At 37.2% G+C, this 20486-nt stretch overlaps 1 protein-coding gene across 1 annotated transcript; it reads left to right on the plus strand.

Annotated features, from left to right (window-relative positions):
• The first annotated feature begins 13508 nt into the window (after window positions 1-13508).
• On the plus strand, window positions 13509-15462 carry LOC147530792 (nucleolar GTP-binding protein). The gene has a single exon (XM_086649429.1). The coding sequence runs from the start codon at window positions 13881-13883 to the stop codon at window positions 14955-14957; it is 1077 nt and encodes a 358-aa protein (XP_086505555.1). The 5' UTR covers window positions 13509-13880; the 3' UTR covers window positions 14958-15462.
• Window positions 15463-20486: the final 5024 nt, after the last annotated feature.

Genomic DNA, 20486 nt, shown 5'->3' on the forward strand with positions numbered 1-20486 from the left:
CCACAAACCTTCTTTACTACTCCAAACTTCAGGACGTGCCTAATCGTATTTGGATCCAAAGCAGGGCTTAGGCCCCCAAGACACTCGTGGCGACCCTCAGTTATCGGCTTGAGTGGCGAAGGTTTTTGGCATTCGCCTCCCTAGTGACCTGGCACGGGTTGACCCATTGGTTCTTAGTATATCTAGGAGGAGATGTCCTTCGATCAAGATAACAATGCACGCAACTTGTTAGATAGGAAAAATGGTGAACAAGATCATCAAGCCCGCTCATTTTAGGAATCGCAACGTTTAGCTAGAAGCCAACTACGATCGGCAGACCACGTAGATGATTTACGACTAATTACGACCTTTTCCTACAAAGGGTTACACCAAAGAGCGTTGATTTAATCAGAAGATAAGACTATAGGGGAGGCATATGAGGAAATAGTTGGATTCATAAATCTGGCCCAAGAGGTTCGGCTAAGTAGCCGGACAAAGATAGCATGGGCGGGGCCAAGTGTCCGGATAAAAAAGATGGTCTGGCATAAGGCCCGACCCATGGATAGACCGACCATGGCATGGCAGGTATGCTAATGAGGCCGGCCAGACCCATCCCATTAAGGGGCAGATATGGACGACCACACTTAAAGCGTATCTTAGATGGGATAAACATCCTATCTGGGAATCCCACCCTGAGTTAGATTATGAGTCATTTTCTGGGGTTCTTATTGAATCATAATCAGAATAGGATTCTGATTTCGTGAGTTCCATATAAGAACCTCATTAGAAGACAAAAAGGGTGAATTATTCTCAAAGGGATTTTCCATCTGTCACATCAAGTGGATTGCTCGGGTGTCTCAAGTAGAAGAACTGCAAATTGAAGCTCTTGATCTTCGGAAGAAGGCGTTCAATTTAGTATGAGGGAAGTGATGTGAGGTATATCTCTAACCTTCTAGTTCATTATTAGTTCATGCATGAGATCTCGAAAACCCAATGTTAGACGTATAATTAAACGTTTGAGATTCCACTTAGAACATTAGGAAACGATAAAACCCTACATTTCCTTGACTTATTGACTTAGTCAACTGATGACCAATAATTGATAATCATAGTCCACCACAATTAGCATCATAATCTTTCCTCGATGGCCTTTCAAGAAAGGTCCTAACAAGTCTATTCTCTATTGAGCAAAAAGGCAAGGACCGATGATTGAAGTCAATGCAATCAGATGTATTTTGTGTTCCCTTGCGTGATATTGGTCCTACTGTCTGGGCATTCGGTCCTCCCCTTTCGCCATTCTCCCGGATGGTTCTTTTTCCCATGGGAGTTTGACAATTTCCTTCATCTTCTGTAGTTCTCTTCTATCTTTGCTATGGATTGAACTCTCTCAATAAATCCTCTAAAGGGGAGAGGTTTGTCTTTAGCTATCTCCTGAAGAGTACTGTCCTGTCGCAATCCTCTTTTTAAGGCTATGCAGATGACGTCAGAGTTTTAGCGAGGTATTTGGATCATCTCGTTTCGAAACCTCTGGCAGTAGCTAGCCAATCATTCTCATTTTCTTTTACAATGTGGAACAAGTCTTCGCCAATTTTATCCATCAGTCGACTGCCCTAAAAAGCCGACGCGAGCTCGTCGGATGAATGAATTGATCTGGGTTCGAGAGCATTGCACCATGATCGCGCAGGTCCTTTCAAGACTGTGGGGAAGACCAAAAACAAAATCAATTTATCGGTGGTGCTCAGGCTCATCAACAAGATGTAATCTCACACGAATACACTTGGGTCACCGGGGCTGTCAAAGTTCTCCAAGTGAGGGCACTTAAAGTTTTTTGGCCCTTGGGCTTCGAGTATTTCAAAGCTTAATGTGGGTGAGGTTATTTCCGCTTTCATCGTACATCCTAGTAAGCTCAGACACTTGGTGGATGACCAAATCGTTTAGAGCATCTCCAATGCAACACTCGAACTCTAAATCTTAGAGTGCCACATAGGATCTTTTTAGAGTTTTTCTTTAAAATCCATCTCTACTGCAAAACTCAACATGAATCTCTAAAATGATGTGTTAAGATTTATTTTAGAGATCCTTAAGAGGATACTCTAAATTAATTTAAAGTGTCCTCTTAAGGATCTCTACGTGCCACATAAGCAAATCAATTAATTTTATACCAAAATATAGGTTTTTAGAGTTTCTCTTGAGTGCTGCATTGGAGAAGGCTTTCCAATAGAGTATCTCTAAATGGCCAAATAGGAAAGAGATCACTTAGAGATCCACTTTCACACTTGACACATAGGATTTTTAGAGTTTTTCTTAAGTCTTTCATTAGAGATGCTCTTATTGAAAGCTCGTCTCAATCCTCCGTTATTACGGGGAGTGGCTCGACTTCCTCTTGATCGGTTTCTGGCATCAGTATTGTCTCATCTCGGAGACCTCTGTTTCGGTCCTGCATCTTTTTATTTTCTGAACGTAGTAACCCCATAGCTTGTGAGATGCTTTGGTTGGAGCGGGGTGCGAGAGCCGTAGCGAAGGTTGGAAAGAGCTTTTACGAAAGGGTTCTTATTTTTTCCTTCCGCTCTCCTACTTCTTGAACTCGTTTCACAGAAGCTGCTTCTTTCCGAGCTTTTGCAAAGTTTGCCTGCAAGTTTTGATGATTCTCTCCATCCCGTAGCTTTTTAGTTTTGAGGCGTTCGACCTCAACAGCTAGTTGCTCAATTCCAGGGCGTTCTGCACTGCTCTTATGTTCTTGTGAAGATATTGTAACTTTTCCAAGTACATTTGAAAGTAAAGTGTGATTCCACGAGGAATCGAGTTAAGATTCGGGTTATCGAATGATGATGATTTTGCTGCAGTCATTCCTCTTTTTAGTGCCAATTTGCTGATGTCGAAATTTGTCCTTCTGGCATCAATCAAAATGGTAAGATTGTGATGTTGGATCTTGCTTTGGATGTGAGATTGCTACGTTAAATCCTTCTTCTTCTTCTCTCAATCTGGGGAGAAAACCTACAAGGATCTCGGAAACCTCTCCGACGCTAAAGACAGTCAGATTACCCTTGTAGTTAAAAAAACTCAATATTGAGTGACTCTTTGGAGACTTACTCGATGTATAGAGAGTTGGTTCAACATTGTGTGTGTGTGTGAACCATGTCTTCTTCGAGGCAATTTCATTACCTTTTACAGGCTGCTTCGACCAACTGCAAGGAGACATCGTTGATGAGGCAGTTGAGACCCACCTGAAGGAGTTGAAGGAGATGTCCTTCGACCAAGGTGACAATGCGAACAATTTGTCGGATAGGACAATTGATGTGGAAGATCATCAAGTCCGATTGATTTAGGGATCGTAGAGTTGTAGCTAGAGACCAACTACGATCGTCGAATTACGAAGTAATTCGCGGCTAACTTCGATCGGATCCTACAACGGGTTACACATAAGAGTGACAAATTGATCTAGGATATGACTAGTGGGAGTGAGATATAATCATGGGAGTGTCCCATAAACATATCTCATAGGCCTAAAAAAGGAACTAGGCAAAGATAGTACAAAAAGGCCAAAAACAGGGTTTTTGGGCCTAGACCGGTTCGGGTACTTCTAGTACTCGGATTGGGCTGAATTTTGGAGGGTTAGTTGCTGATATAATAAAAATTATATCTGCCCATTTTCGTGGTGTTTGGACACCTCCTCCTTAGGGAATTGAGAAAATACCAATAGTTGCTATTTTCGACTATTTCCCTAAATCTTATTCTAAAGGGTGTTTTAGGAAACCTAAAAGGAGGTGGATTCTTATTAGGGTTCTATATAAACACTCTTAGGGCAGAGAAGAAGGTGTGGAATTTCTCTCTAAGCTTTCTTACTCTACCACATCAAGTAGAGAGGAGAAAGTGAGCTAATTCCCATTACTATCAATCTAGTCAAAGAAGAAGGTGTTCTTCTTTTCCAACCACCATTGGTGTGCTAGCTATACAACAAGGTGGGAGATCAAATTGATTGCTCGTGTCCCAAGTAGAGGAGCTACACTTGAAGCTCTTGGTCTTCTTCAATCAATTCAACTAGTTCGAGGGAAAAGCGATTAAGGTAATCTACTATCTCCATTAGATTAATTACTAGTTTTGCATGTGATCCTGGGAATACTAGTGTAGACATTAGATGTCATATTTCCGCTATAAACACTAGTAGAAGGGTGTAAATCCCTACAGTGGCTTCAGAGCCTCTTGCTATTAACTAGTTTTTGCTAAGAATCGAACTAATTCATATGCTCGATTAAGTTTGAAAATTGAGTTTATAAAAGTATTTTAAAAGGTGTTTTAAAAGGTATTTTTAACTCATAATTTGATAGGATTCAATAAATTTTCAAATTGAGAATCACATTGATGATTAAAAGTGTTTTAAAAGTCTCAATTTGATTGAATTTCAAACTAATCCATGCTTGATTAAATTGATAGTTATGTTTAAAAAGATTTTAAAACATAAAATTTGATTAATTTTGAATTGGATTCAAAGATTTTTCAAAATTGATTTCAAAATTGTTCTTTGAAAAATTTCAAAAACCTAGATTTTGATCTAAAATTGGTTTGATTAAGAGTTGTTTTTAAGTTTTGGAAACTTTTGAAAAACAAAATTTTGGAATTTTAGAATTTTAGAAGTGTTCTAAAAGGAGTAGTTTTGACTTTAGGAAGCTCTCAAAACAAATTTGGAAAAATTTAAAAGTTTCTAAAAGTTTTAAAAAATTTTTAGAAGTGTTCTAAAAGGAATTTCAAAAATTTAAGAAAAGTTTTAAAATTGGAAAATAGCAACTTAGAGTTGCATAAGAAAAAAAAAAAAAATATATTTTTCTTTTTGGAAACTAGGGTTTTGAAAAACCCTAGTGTCCGGCCTGGATGCTTCCTGGCCGGACCAGAAGCTCCTGGACGCGTCCAGAGCAGCTGCTGAGACGCGTCTTGACGACGCGACCAGCAGCTGCGACAGAAGCTTCTGGACGCGTCTTTGAGACGCGTCCAGAGCAGCTACTAAGGACGCGTCTTGAAGACGCGTCCAGGTCGCGTCTAAGGACGCGTCTTGAAGACGCGTCCAGGTCGCGTCTAAGACGCGTCCAGGTCGCGTCTAAGACGCGACCAGCAGCTGCGAAGGAGCTTCCTGGACGCGTCTAGGACGCGTCCAGAGCACTCGACCAGACGCGTCTTGGAGACGCGTCTGGGAGGTTCTGGGTGTCTCGGACTAGTCCGAGACACCTAGTGCTGGTCCGGTCCAGTACCAGACACGTCTAGGACGCGTCTGGTACATGGACTAGCGTCCCGGCTCCGGCCAGGACATGCCGGCCCTATGGGCCGTGCTATGTCCAGACCTTGTCCGAGCCCTTTTTGGGCTTGGGCCGGGACTTGTCTAGGACTTGTCCCGGGCTTTTTTCGAGGCTTTTCGGACCATGAAAAGGGACCATCATTCGAGTGGGAGTTTTTGCCAAATTTTTTTTTCCGATTCCAACCAAATAATTCCAAAATCAATCCGGGCCATCCAAGAGCCCAAAACGGATTTCTCTTTAAATTGATTTATGAAATCATTAAGAATCGAACCAATATTTTTTCCGAAATTGACCCGGGCTTTCTCGAGCCCAAAACGGAGTTTTTCTTAAAGATGAGTTTAGAAATCATAAAAGATAAAACCGGAAAGCACCATTAGTAGAATTCTTCGAATTTAGACTTAAGGTCCGTAATGTGACATGTGATGTCAACAAAAGTATCTCCCAAGATAATCATGCATATATAATTCTTAGCCTTGATATATTATATGATTGCATGCGATGTGAATGCGGGAAACTAGTATGGCCATAGATTTATTTCTTTATTATTGTTTTAAGCACGGATGGGTGCATGCTTTGTAATTAATTTTAATTTCAAGTTTATACGATCTGCGAATCGTTAGAGTCTTGTAATTAGAGTTTAGGGTCTATGAGTCCATTGAAGAAACTCGAGGATGAAATCCAAAGGCGAGTGGGAGAAATCAATGGAGGTTCAAAGATGGCGATCTAAGACGAACCAAAAGGCGAAACAAGAAGAAAACCAAGGGTGATTAGATCTTCTAGGTTAGGGGCCATACTAGGATCCATGTCTGCTTGATTTACTTTCTCGCGCGCATTTACTTACTTATTTACACTTTATGTCGTGGATGTTAGTTAGGCTAAATAGTTCACTATAACAAACGACAGACTAGCGTAAAAGTCCCCAAAAGTAATCTTGAGTAATCGCCTATCCAGATTAAGACACTCGTTGCGCCCTTGTTCGAGGAAGGTGGGTCGGCCTTCGCAGAGTACCTCCTCTACCTTGGAACAATGCGGGTAGGTCTATAGAAGAGGCCTACACGTCTAAATGGTTCTACTCAACGAGATCAGCAAGAGAGTCTTGGATACTCGAGGCAAAAGGATAGATTAGTCATTCATTAATGAAATCTATCAACCAAGAGTCATAAGGTATGATCAGTGAAGTAGTTCGCTCACCCGGAACGACGGAGTCAAAGGGTAGGGCCTTCGTCCGCTTTACTTCGAAGAACTGGGGTCTTGGAATCACTTATTCAATCGGGGACGATTTTTATTGAATAATGTGGGAAAACTAATGTTTTTCAAAAACGATAACGAGTTTTAAAACTTTGCCATTTCTTTATGTAGTTTTAAGATGACACAAACGATTTCAACATTGAATCACACCTAAGGGAGGTGCTGATCCACTTCCTAGAATGGAAGAATGAATCCGAGAATAATTCTCAGATTCAAAAGGAAGGTCACTAGAATACCCAATCCCAATGTTGACTCATACAAGAGAAGGTCAAAAGCCATTTGCAAGCAATCGTATAACATTCTCTTTGGAAGAATAATGAATGCTAGCATAACCATTAAGACAAACTGAGGAAGAATTTCCCACAGAAGTCATAAATGGAGAGGTACGAGACCTCCAAGGCAATCTGAAAGTCATCCTAACGGAAGACAACAGAATACATCTATCACCCAATTCAATATTGATTGAACAAAGATAGATAAGACCTTAGATGAGTCACTCAGGTTGTTACAAACAAACTGAGCAGAACATTCGGGAATATCCAGTCTAAGAAAGGTTCTTAAGATTTGGTACAAAGAATCTAAGAAATAGATTCAAAAGGGCAAAAGGATCAGTCAAGTGAGACAAACATTTGATCAAAGAAAAGCAGCTACCGAGTACATGATCAAGAGTATTTCTCATTACTGTGAATGTTTCTGAACAATGGCTAGACCATTTAAAAGGAAACTACCTTTAGCACCTGGAGGACAAAAGGAATGGAATTATGAATTCCGATTCCGTATCCTTGTTAACAAAGTTAAAAACAAGTATCGTAAAAATTCCTTCATCAGGTATTTAAGACCAGATGAGCGGCTCAGTGGGAGCTCAAGGAAATCACATACTTGACTAAAAGAAGTAAAGATCCAAGAGGGAGCAGAAGCAGTAATGCTAGGGATGCTGAAAGGGATCGAAGTCTTCTTTTAGACACTGATCTAGCTTAGAACTTAATAGTGATTATTTTGTTCTTCTAGAAACGTCTGATGTTTTAAACCAGTGATAAAATTAACTGAAGGTTAACATTGATAATGGCTAAAATCAAGAGATTCAAACTCATTAAACTTCAGCATTGTCAATTGGGTCTTAAGGACTAATTGACAAAGTCACCCTTTTCAAAAGGCATAAAGACTAGTAATCTATTAGGACTCGTACGGTGTTATGCAGACCTATAAGTTTACTTGCAGAAGCTAACGAGAGAAACTTCAAATACGTACTCTGACAACTTCATGAAGTATGGAAACGTACAAATCATAAAGTATAAGTCAGAATGTTTGAAAGGTTCAAACAAAGTACAAACCGAAGTAAAGAATCACTTTGACAAGATAGTGAAAACTTGAGTCAAACACTTGATAACCATCAAAGGAGTTGAGAAACAGTTTCCCAACTCTGCTCCATGGAACACATCCGACGGATGGTGGATTCAGTGGGAGCAATCGAACATTGCTATGCATAATTCGATCAAAGATGGGTTTAAGCCAGTCTTCCGAATATTTTGGGACATATTCTATAAACGATTGTTTTAACACTTACCAAAATTCCGTCTAACAGCTAAGCTAGTAAAAGCATTACAAAACTAGCTAATATCTGACGCAATTTCTTTTAAAAGAAATTTGGGCTTCTTCCACAACCAATCAAGAGAACAAAGTGTTTGTTGCTCATGATAGTATTCTTCTAATAATTAGCACACCTGGTCGTCTGGGAGAAAAACACTAATTATTACAAGAATAAGTGGGAGAAAAGTACAAGTCGATTTCATTTGATCATGAGAAAAATCATGGAGGGTCATGAAGAACAATCATGAAACTTGTACAAGACGATTAAAGTCGACCAAGAGCAACAAACTGTGGCTCCTCGGAAAAGGAAAGGTTAAAGACATGATCTTATAAACCCACCGCACAAAAGCGAATGTCATTCGCCGGAGAACTCTCAAAACAAGTGAAAGTATCTCTAAAGGAATATCTTAAAGTAATTGAGAAAATTCCAAATTGTTGTTCAAAAGCCCTAAAAGGTCAAATCTCAAAGACACAGAAAATAAAGGTTATTTCTGAAAGAGATAAAAGACCTGCGCAGAAACGGAAACTGACTCTAGATTTTGGCTAGAACCCAAAATCATCGTGGAATCCATATCTCGTCAAGACATGAAGCTTGATAATTTAAGTCAACAAAAGACCTAAATTGGTTTTCCAAAATAGAAAACTGAGAAGGATGGAAACATTCGTGTTTCCCGAAACGAGACAAGAAGAATAAAGATTCTTCCAATCAAGTTATGTCCACAAGCATGCTTCAGAAATCTATCGACGGATTAAAAGCACGCAAGAGTTAGAATCTTCGATTCAAAAGGCAATCAGAGAAATTTGATTCCTAGAGAATGAAGAAAATCTTGAATCACGAGTTTCAAGAAGGTAAGTGGGAGTAAACAAACCTTCCGGGTCCATATGCAGAGTGCATACAAAAGATTGAGTACGACATAAGGTGTTGTATAACAGTAACGAACTGACTCAATAAAGGACCACACACAAAAGGATAAAATGCCATTTTGGGCATCTGAAGATCTATAAGCATAGATCAAAAGGATGATAGGATTAGAGAGACTCAGTACGCTGAGATGCTTGAGATCCGAAACAGAAAATCTAAGACTCGGTAAGTCTAAAAGAATTTCGACCCAAAAACTCATGACAGAGGGCGTTGCAAAACTCGGAGTCTAAAAGACACCGATGAGCTAGCACGCATGAGAGAGACATTTATGTTCGAAAACATAAAGTCAATCATGTTGGACATGATTAGCATTTAAACATCTGAATTCGGGTTGGAAAACCGAAACACTACTTAGTACATCCTAGAAGGTTAAAGGATGAAGTAGTACAAAGTTGAACATGTCATCGTAGCAAACTTCCAGACATGGAAGGAAAGTAGGCTAAAAGTGTTTTAAGCCGGGAACTGTTGCAAATACTACACAAAGAATTAAAGGCCTTAACTCTAGTAAAGATTACTAGATATTATCAAGGTTGAAGATAGTAACCTTCAAATTAATTGATAATAAGCAAAGTTTAAAACCGACTACCACGGTAGTCAAACTAAACTGTCACCTAAGACATAGTATGAGATTCATACACAGTCTAAGGCATGAGGTGTAATTTTAAACCTCGACAAGTAAAACTGAGTGGGTAAAAGGAGTTTTACGGAAGAGGCTCAGATTTACAACTCTCGTTATCAGAAATAATAAGAATTATTTCACCAGTCGTCTAAACTTGGTTTAGTGTTTAAACGACAGTCCAAAGATAATAAAACGTTCCGAATAGGTTTGTCAGATACGTGATCTGATGAATGAAACCCTATTAAGTGAACTTGGAATATTTATTATCAAAAATCCCTGGTCCAGGTCATTGCATGGACAACAATGACTCACGAAGACTAGCACGGGAGTCGATGGGTTAGCGCAGTTTCATGGGCTATAGGAATAGTATATTCTATTCGACTACGTGGGTATATAAAAGGTTTATACACTGGATAACCCTCAAATGAGAAGTACATCATTCGTGATGAACGTCAATACTTCTCATAAAGACAATTGGAGAGATTCCTCAAAACATGAGTGCTCCACTCATCTTATGTAAGGAATGCCCGACTTTGGTTCCGTTAAACGCCGCGCCGTAAAAGGAGGTTATAAAGGCGGATACTGGGAAGGACAGGATAGACATGAAGTTAAGTGGGAGTGCAAGAATGGATTGTGTCACCCTAATCACATTAGGTACAAAGTGTCTCAAGGCCACTTGATGAGTAGCAACTGAAAATGCGTGGCCGCGCTCAAACGGATTAAAGTTAATCGTTTGTCTTTTACAGTTGTACTCGGATATCAAGAAAGTCTGAATGATGTGACGTATCAGATGGGATACTAAATTGACACGGGAATCGAGGCATTGCACTTGTTCTAAGTCCAAGTGGGAGTCTGAAGGAGTTGAAGGAGATGTCCTTCGACCAAGGTGACAATGCGAACAATTTTTCGGATAGGACAATTGATGTGGAAGATCATCAAGTCCGATTGATTTAGGGATCGTAGAGTTGTAGCTAGAGACCAACTACGATCGTCGAATTACGAAGTAATTCGCGGCTAACTTCGATCGGATCCTACAACGGGTTACACATAAGAGTGACAAATTGATCTAGGATATGACTAGTGGGAGTGAGATATAATCATGGGAGTGTCCCATAAACATATCTCATAGGCCTAAAAAAGGAATTAGGCAAAGATAGTACAAAAAGGCCAAAAACAGGGTTTTTGGGCCTAGACCGGTTCGGGTACTTCTAGGACTCGGATTGAGCTGAATTTTGGAGGGTTAGTTTCTGATATAATAAACATTATATCTGCCAATTTTCGTGGTGTTTGAACACCTCCTCCTTAGGGAATTGAGAAAATACCAATAGTTGCTATTTTCGACTATTTCCCTAAATCTTATTCTAAAGGGTGTTTTAGGAAACCTAAAAGGAGGTGGATTCTTATTAGGGTTCTATATAAACACTCTTAGGGCAGAGAATAAGGTGTGGAATTTCTCTCTAAGCTTTCTTACTCTACCACATCAAGTAGAGAGGAGAAAGTGAGCTAATTCCCATTACTGTCAATCTAGTCAAAGAAGAAGGTGTTCTTCTTTTCCAACCACCATTGGTGTGCTAGCTATACAACAAGGTGGGAGATCAAATTGATTGCTCGTGTCCCAAGTAGAGGAGCTACACTTGAAGCTCTTGGTCTTCTTCAATCAATTCAACTAGTTCGAGGGAAAAGCGATTAAGGTAATCTACTATCTCCATTAGATTAATTACTAGTTTTGCATGTGATCCTGGGAATACTAGTGTAGACATTAGATGTCATATTTCCGCTATAAACACTAGTAGAAGGGTGTAAATCCCTACACCACCGTGTTGTAGAAATACTTAAGATCCTCACCAACTGGGATCTTTGATTAGTTTCGCGATTAAATCGGTAAGCTTTAGGCATACATCTACCCCCCCCCCCCCCCCCCTCCCCCATGTTTCGGAATTGAGGTATTGGCCTCGATGACGTAGACCCCCTAGTCTTCTCGTAAATCTCAGGGCAGACCTGGTTATATTTGAGTCAGGGCAGGGCTTAAGGCGCTTAGGACGATCGTATCGACCCCGGGTCTTGACTTGATCAGTGGCAGAGTGTAAGGTTTCGTAGTCACCTAGTGTTTTAAGCGGAATCTCAGTCGTCTAGTACTAGTTACCAAGATCACATGCTAGAACTAAAGATGAACTAGAATGGGATAGAGATTTACCTGAATTGATTTCCCTCGAACTAAATCCAATGCCTTTATCCCGAAGATGAGAGCTCCAAATTGCAGTTCCTCTACTTGAGACACCCGAGCAAGTTGACTTGATCTCCCTGCTTTAGAGTCAGCTAGGACCTTATTAAAAGGTTGAGATGAAGAACTCTTCTTCTTTGACTAGATAGATAGGTTGGGAGCTTTTTCTCTAAAATCTCTTTCTCTACTTGATGTTGTAGAGATTGATTTTCTCTTGAGTAAATTTCACACCTTTGTTGTTCTTATTAGTGTCCTTATATAGGTAGCCCTATAACTAGAATCCCATTCGAACTAGGATTCAAATAACAACTCCAAAAAAGATAAGACTCAAAAACTTTTACTGAGTGGGATTCTCAGATGGGAGTTCTGTCCCATCTTAGACTCCCTTTTATGTGGCCAGCTAGGGCAGCCGCTTTAGTGGGTTGGGCTTGAACGCCCACTTCATATGGCCGATCATAACATGGCCGACCCGTCTCTTTAGAACCGGGCATTCCTTTCGGACCCGATTTTTCCTATCTTTGTCCGGATCCTATCCGAACCTTTTTGGCCTTTCAAATTGCATCTAATCCAACCTTTGCCTAGTTACTTCTAGTCAACTCTCCCCGATTAAGTCACCACTCTTTGATGTAACCCGTTGTAGGATCCGGTCGATATTAGTCGCGAATCACCGAAGTGATCAGACGATCATAACTGGCTTCTAGTTTAGCATTACGATCCCTAATTCGACCGGACTAGATGAACTTCTGGATAAAGTTACCATCATCCTATTCGACAAATTGAGCGCATCGTCATCTTGGTCGAAGGACACTCCTTCAGACAGGAAGAACATATCCTTTACAGACTTCCTTCGCATTCAACCTCCCTGTTGACTTGATGCGGGCTGACCCGCGGGCTTTTGGTATTTTCTTGACTCATTGACCTCAGTCAACTGATGACCATTGTTTGGATCATCACGTATGAGAAGTTTTCTTGACTCGTTGACCTTAGTCAACTGATGACCATTGTTTGGATCATCACGTACGAGAGTTTTCTCCTTGCGGGATTCTTGTAGCACAAGTTTAATAAATACTTAAGATCTTCATCGACTGGGATCTTTGAGAGGATTCAGGATTAAGTCGGTAAAACATCATGCACGCTTGTACCCTTCATATTTCAGGATTGAGGTATCGGCCCCACTTACGCAAACCTCCTTGTCTGTACTTAAATCACAGGGTAGACCTGGTTGTATTTGAGCCAAGAACAAGGCTCAGGTGCCTTGGCTAATCGTACCGACCCCCTAGTTCTAGACTTGAGTAACATACCTCTTTTAGATTCAACTTCCTTCTTGACTTGATACAGGTTGACCCGTTGGACTTTTGATCATTTCTTGATTTATTCACTGTCGTCAATTGATGACCATTTTTTGGATCATCAGTTTACGTTCTCTATTGCTTTTCTTGGATTACTTAATTTCGATCCAACACTTTTATTAAAGGGGAGACCCTTTTAACAAAAACAACCCCCTTATAAAACTTCCCTTTTCTATTTCACATGCCTAAAGTAATATATTGTGGTCCAGCGTTTTGCCCTTTCCTCATCCCATCTACCACATATTCCTCTTGAGCTCCCACAAGTAGGTGGTATGATGTGATCATGAAACACTGCTCGTGGCTACTTTCCTTTTCCTTTTATCTTATTTTATTGTTCCATTGAATCCATTCCTTGCATCTCTCTCTAGTTTCTAAACTCTTTCTTCTCAAGCATCCATACCTCATAAAGTAAAAGAAAGAAAGAGAAAGATAGAGGGACCAAACAGATTTAAAATACTACATGAAGAGTCACAATAATTTGAAGTCGAGGAAAGCAAATTAAAAGGAAATAAAAGCTGTCAATATAATCATCCTTTTCTTCCTTTCTTTTTAGAACAAACCAACTCACATATCTCAAACCCTCTCCACAGAAACCCATAACTATACAGACTGACATCAACCATTCAGCAAGAGAAAGAAAGAGAGAGAGAGAGAGAGAGGGAGAGAGAGAATGAAAGGAAGAGAAGGAAAAGCTGCAGCACCAACAGATCTGTTGGTTTGTTTTCCTTCAAGAGGTCATTTATCACTTATGCCTAAACAAATAAGCAGTCCAGTAAGGTCAATTGAGTCTGGTAAACGCCATAATCATCATCTTCCTCATCACCTAAGTAGGTCAACAAACAATATTAACAGAGGTGGTGGTCAAGGAAGTCCTCAATTATGGGGTAAAACAAAATCAAATTATATTGTAAGAGGAGGAGGAGGAGGATCATCTGAATTTGATGAACCCACTTCTCCAAAAGTTACTTGTGCTGGTCAAATCAAAGTTAAAACAAAATCAGGTACTTCATGCAAGAATTGGCAATCAGTTATGGAAGAAATTGAGAGGATTCATAAGAAGAACAAATCATCACCTTCATCATCATCAAAACATAAAAAGAAATCAACTTGGGGTGAAGCACTTGGGTTCAAGAAAGATGTAGTTCAATTCTTGACTTGCTTAAGAGGTTTTAGATTTGATCTTAGATGTTTTGGTAATTTCCCTAGAGCAGATGTTCTTACTTCTGATGATGATGGTGAAGAAGAAGAAGAAGATGAAGATGAAGATGAAGATGGAGAAGAAGAGAGAGAATTAAGAGATGAATTTGTACATCATGCTGATGATAATGATGATGGTTCTTCATCAAAAACTGTATTTTCTAAGTGGTTTATGGTATTACAAGAAGAAGGAATTAAAGATAAAGATGATGAAGATGAAGTGAATTATTCATCAGTTGCTCCTCCTCCTAATGCTCTTTTATTGATGAGATGTAGGTCAGCACCAGCTAAAAGTAGGTTAGAAATCAAGCAGGAAGAAGAAGAGAAACAAAAAGAAAGAGAAGGAGAAGAAGAAGAAGACCTAGAAGAATCAAAAAATAAATTAAAATTATTATTAGAAAAAGAGAAGAAGAAGAAAGAAGAAAGTAATATGATAGTGAGGTGTTATTCTCCTGATTTCTTTAAGGTTTCTTCTGATGTTGCCAAGGAGACATGGGTTGTTGGTGGAGTGAATGATTCATTATCAAGGAGTAGAAGTTGGAAGAGATGATTATAATTTATAATCATGGTTATTATCAAGGTAGATGATGCATGCTCATGGTGAATTTCCATTGTTATTTTTTCATGTTTTAATGGTCTTTAAAAAGAAAAACAAATTTAATCCCGACGGAGGTACGTGGTCAGTAAATATTTAATGTGATGATTCATGACTCTATGCATAACTCCATATCCGGTCATAATCCCGGCTGAGATATGTGGCCGGCCTAAATCTGGACAGGTCACCTATTCCGGCCTGGCATAGCATCATTGGTGTCCTTAAATCATGTTTTCTTTTTACATATATCTTTATGATATTAGTACCTATATTAGTTGTTTTCCATGGTTTTTGGTATTTTTTCTATTTTGAGTAAGTTTGTATTTTGGATATGAAGAATGTGAAAGTAATAGCACTTTTCATCTTTGTTTGGTTTGAAGTTGTGTTAATTTTGTATATAATAATTTCCTTGTGTGAATTTGTTCAACCTCTACTATAATGAATTGTAATGTTTTTAGGATTTTTGAGTTTAAGGTCTAAAAATAGGGGGGGGGGGGGGGGGGGGGGGTAATGAGTCATATATCTACTTCTAAATCAATAAATAAAATAAAACCAAAATAAACCGAAAATGTAAAATAAGTCCAAAAATTAACTATTTGGTGGCCCCATGCATCAATCCTTTAATTATCTCTCATTTTTGCCCTTTCATTAATATTTTTTAACCATTGGTAAACCAAAGGTTTATACTGGTTAAGTTAATAACTCTTTCCATAAATTTTATGAAAGAATATTTATGTTGGATATATAATACCAATCTTTATTTCCATAAACTCCATAAATATTCAACCAAATCAGTTGATATTTAACAAAAACGAGTTGCCCTCTCAAAAAAACGAGTTTCTATCTATGTAACTCTATATTCTTTGAATTCAAGAAAGTATATTATTTCTAAATCCGTTGTATTTGATTAAAGTAACCTACCAAATCGATGGATATTTACCTAAAACTAGATGCTCAATCCCAAAAACGAATTTCTCTCTCTGTAACTCTTTGTTCTTTGAACTTCAAGAAAGTATGAAGTTCTGATTTGCGTTTTATCTGTACCTCGATCTAATTAGACATCTACAAATTCGTTTGTGAGGTATGTCTAACTTAAATTGATCGTTAGAATCTATAAATCTCTATTACTACAATTTTTATTGCTACAATCTTCTTAAGAAAATTATTTATTCTAACAAAAAACTTATATCTAACATTTTTATCACTTTTTGGTAAAAATTGAATGTTGAAATCTCTATCAATTCAATATTTTTTTCATAAAAAAGTTTTATAAAGTGAAACTGTGTTTGCTATATTTTTTGTATTCTACTAGCATTTTCTATATTCTATTAGCATCTGTTATGAATTTGTTACAATAGGTTAAAAAGAAAATACTATTTTGTTAGCATCTTATTCATTCTAATAACATTTTTTACATTCTATTAGCATCTGTTGAATGTATTTATTACAGTAGGTGAAAATGCAAATACTATTTTTCTAACATCCTATTGATTCTACTAGCATATTCTACATTCTATCAGTATCTGTTAAATGAATTTGTTACAGTAGGTTAACAAATACTTTTTAGTAATTAAAATGTATAAGGTGAAATTGTTTTTTGTTACATTTTTCGTATTCTACTAGCATTTTATCCATTTTAGTGACATCTATTATGAATTTGTTACAGTAGTTTGTGTATGAGGTATGCTCATTTCCTACCCACTCTGTCAATCTCATTGATCTCACATGTAGTTGCGGTAGGTGGTTGATAGATGGCATCCCTTGTCGACATGTCATATTGTGCATCAAGAATTATGATCGTGATACGACAAGTTTTTTTGATCATTTTCACCAAACAAGCGTTCGTCAACACTTATCAATATTATGTCTACCCAATACCAAATTATGATGAGCCAATGGAGTATAGCGATGAAACAAGAACACTACCTCCGTTAACAAAGAGAAAACCGGGAAGACCAAGGACAGTAAGAAGAGAGAGCTCAGGAAACATACCCAAAAAAATGAGGGTTTGCGGTCGGTGTAAAAAACCGGCTTATCACAATAGTGCCTCATGCACCGTAGCTATATAATAACTAACTTAAATTTTGATTATCCAGGTTTACTTATTCTGCTAGAAACATAAATATTCTACTTGTGTCTTTTATATGTTTAGAGAATTTGATCAATGTTACCAGATTATCGTATTTAAACAAGAGGATTTTCCTATTTCCTATTAAATTTTATCAGTGGTTACGATATTATCGTAGTTATACTCATATGTATTTGGATCAATGTTTCAGTTGGTATTATGATTTGACTAGAGTAAGTTACAAAATGTCGAAAAACTGAAAAAAATGCTGGGATGTTGGAGAAATTTTGTCAACATCTTACTGGTATCTTTCTACCATTGGACCATGCTAGAAAAATTTGTTTGATGTTTCTAGCAATTTAACAATTTTCAATACAATCAAAGCAGGTTGGTTTTAGCCTTTGTTATATATATATTTTAATCAAAATGTCTAGATTTTTGATATATTTTTGTACGAACTATTTGTTTCCTTAGTTATATATGTTATCAATGGATTCAACATTAAGTGTTTGAGTTCATCATGCCTTTGCACTACCACGTATTATAATTGTATAGTTTCAGTAGTGTCCAAGAAATTTGAGTAACATCTTTATCGTATCTATAAACCTGTTGAACGACATCTAAAATATAATATAATTGTGGTATTATAGAACATTGCTAAATAATCCCATAACTGCTCAAGATGTTATTCAAACTTAAAACATAAATATGTTTGCTACGTTTTATCACATAGCCTGTTACAAAATACAAGTTAAAGTACTTAATATTTTTTCTCCTTATATTCTTTGATTCATTCAGCAACAACCAAGTTAGTTCACCCCTCTTCCTTTGCGCTAGTTTTGTCCAATCATCTTTTGGCATCTCGTTAGGAAAATGTTTATAGTTCGATTCGATATAAAGTTCTTCCATGTGCAAAATCACATACAACCCACAATCAAGCCTGTCAAAGTTCAAACAACAAACCAATTCAACATCTTTGGGTTGTAACCTTTTATGCGTTTATATAAGAAACTAAAAAATGCCAGTCAAGCAAGTCATTTTTTTTATGAAATCTGTTTTGAACAGTAACCATTTTAAGGTTCTATGATAAACTTCAAAAATGCTAGACAAAAAAATGACATTATTTTTACAATCCAATTTATTCTCTCATTTTTTCCCATATTACACCATGTAATTTTCTATGGTTGTCAAAAAATCAGGTTTGACTGGTAACTATTGATAAAGTTTTATAACAAACTTAATAATGCTTGACAAAATATTAAGTTTTATTGAAAGTAACTATATTCTGGATCTAACACTATGCTTGAAAGTCTACAATACAAAATCCTAAATTAGATAGAACCCTAAATTGTCGGTCTAAAATAAAAAATTTAAGCAGAAGATGTAGTAGTAACTACAATTTATAAAGAGATCAAGTTTCATATGTTATTTCTTCAAAGAAATTACACAACAACAGAGACAAGGTAACCATACAAATTTTTTGTTGCATGCAAAAAAGAAACATACTCTTCACTTTGAACTGATTTAGGGGTTTGAAAGTAACTTTCATTAAACCACTTCGAAACAACTAAACCCTAGAAATTTCTTATTAGCTAATCAATTTCAGAAAAATAAATCATAGTTAAAGTTGTAAAAATCAAAACCTAATTCATTTTGTGTTGTAGAAATCAATCTAAATCATAAACAAAGTTGAAGGAACAACAAAAATGATGAAAACCAAAATAACTTGCTCTTTACTATTAATGATGATGAACGAAACCCGTAATGGATTCTCCCTCTCTCCTACTTGATGCTCTCTCTCTCTCTGTTAGGTTTATTTTGGGCGTGTTTAAGATAAGAGTTTCCCTCTCGCTCTCTCTTCGGTTTGATATTTGAGGAAAAGGCAAATTTTTTTTTGGTTATTTTTTTGAAACAGAAAAGGCTACTCTTTTTTTGTTATGCTAAACGGAAAAGGCAAATTTTTCTGAGAAAAGAAAGTTTGTTTTTGAAGAAATAATTTAATGAATCTCTATATATTATGGTATCTTTTATTTTGGGTTGTTTTTTTTAAACTTAGGATAGGTTAGGCAGTAAAAGAGAATAAGAGGATAGACATGTAATTTACTTTGAGTGGATTTATTTTCTATTTTAGATTATATTTGGTCTCTAGACTCGTTGATCTTGCGATTTTGGACTTAAATCCCATCCCCCGATGTTTTTATGGCTTGTTATACTTTTGTTTAATTAGTGGTATGCGTGATTTTTTTTTGAAAACAAAACTAAGTGTTTTTTACAAGAGAAAATCAATTCGTTAAAAAGAGAACTTAATTATACAAGAAGAGATACTTAATTGCTTTGCAACAAGACAAAAAGGAAGAAATTACAAGAGATTTAAAGTCTTAACAGACCATCCAAATTCTTCAAGAAGAAATTACAAGAGATTTAAAGTCTTAGCACACAAAAAGGATAAAAATTTCTTCTTGAATCCTCTTTTTCATTCGAATCATCCTAACAATCTTTTATTTCTTTGAAGCCAAATTAATATTCTAGATTATAGCCGCTTGGATACAAAGAGGGATGACACTCTTTCTGTCATTGTTTTTATTAAAATTCTAGCTAGTCTGGAATAATCTGGAAAATATTTAATTGAAACCAAAATGTTTGATCAATAGACCACATATAATAACGGTGAGCCCGATGACCCCACGGAATCGGTGGAACCGGGTTAACTTGGTCCTTAAGTCTCAAGATTATGTCATATATTTTCTTTCCTTTTTCATATTTTATTTCTTCTATATTTTCACCTATCAAATATGTAAACTAATTCTCTCTTTTGTAAACACACTCAATATAGATATATGTGAAGGGTTTGGTAGTAGAACCACCCAAAGTTTTACCATTCTTATTGTTCTTTATTAGTTTTCTATTATGGTAACAGAGCCATTGTTATTATCTCTGTAACAGTCTTGATATCAATTTTTTTTTTCGGTCGATAATATCAGACGTATCCTTGTCGTTTTTGTCTCTTGGTGGTATTTTGATCCTTTTCTGATTTTTATATCTTGGTGTTCTGTTTTGGTATCTTGATTGGTATTCTTGGTCGAAAGTTTGTAGTTTTTTGGTGTAACCGGCTACTCTGTCTAGTGGTTACTAGTTATTATTGATTGTGTGTTATCATTATGACTACTCCAAGCGAATCTCTGATATACTGGTTCATCATTCTCATCAATTATAGTGTCCTATCCTCACTTAAGTTCATCAGTCCGAAGTTAACCTTGACAACAATCTCTATGGAAACCGCAACTTCTCTCACTACTTGAAAGTCAGGAACTATTAGCTTTTATTGATCTGGTTGTTTCTCATGCATCTCCTACCATTCAAACCTTGGACGGTACGGTCTTAAATCCTGACTATACAACATGGAATAAAACATATCG

The sequence above is a fragment of the Eschscholzia californica genome, unplaced genomic scaffold, assembly GCF_041429995.1.
Source record: "Eschscholzia californica isolate CP2 unplaced genomic scaffold, dmEscCali1.0.p SCAF_6, whole genome shotgun sequence".
Lineage (NCBI taxonomy): Eukaryota > Viridiplantae > Streptophyta > Magnoliopsida > Ranunculales > Papaveraceae > Eschscholzia > Eschscholzia californica.

Coding starts and splice junctions, on each gene's coding strand:
- LOC147530792 (XM_086649429.1), top strand. CDS start 13,881: ATGAAAGGAAGAGAAGGAAAAGCTGCAGCACCAACAGATCTGTTGGTT.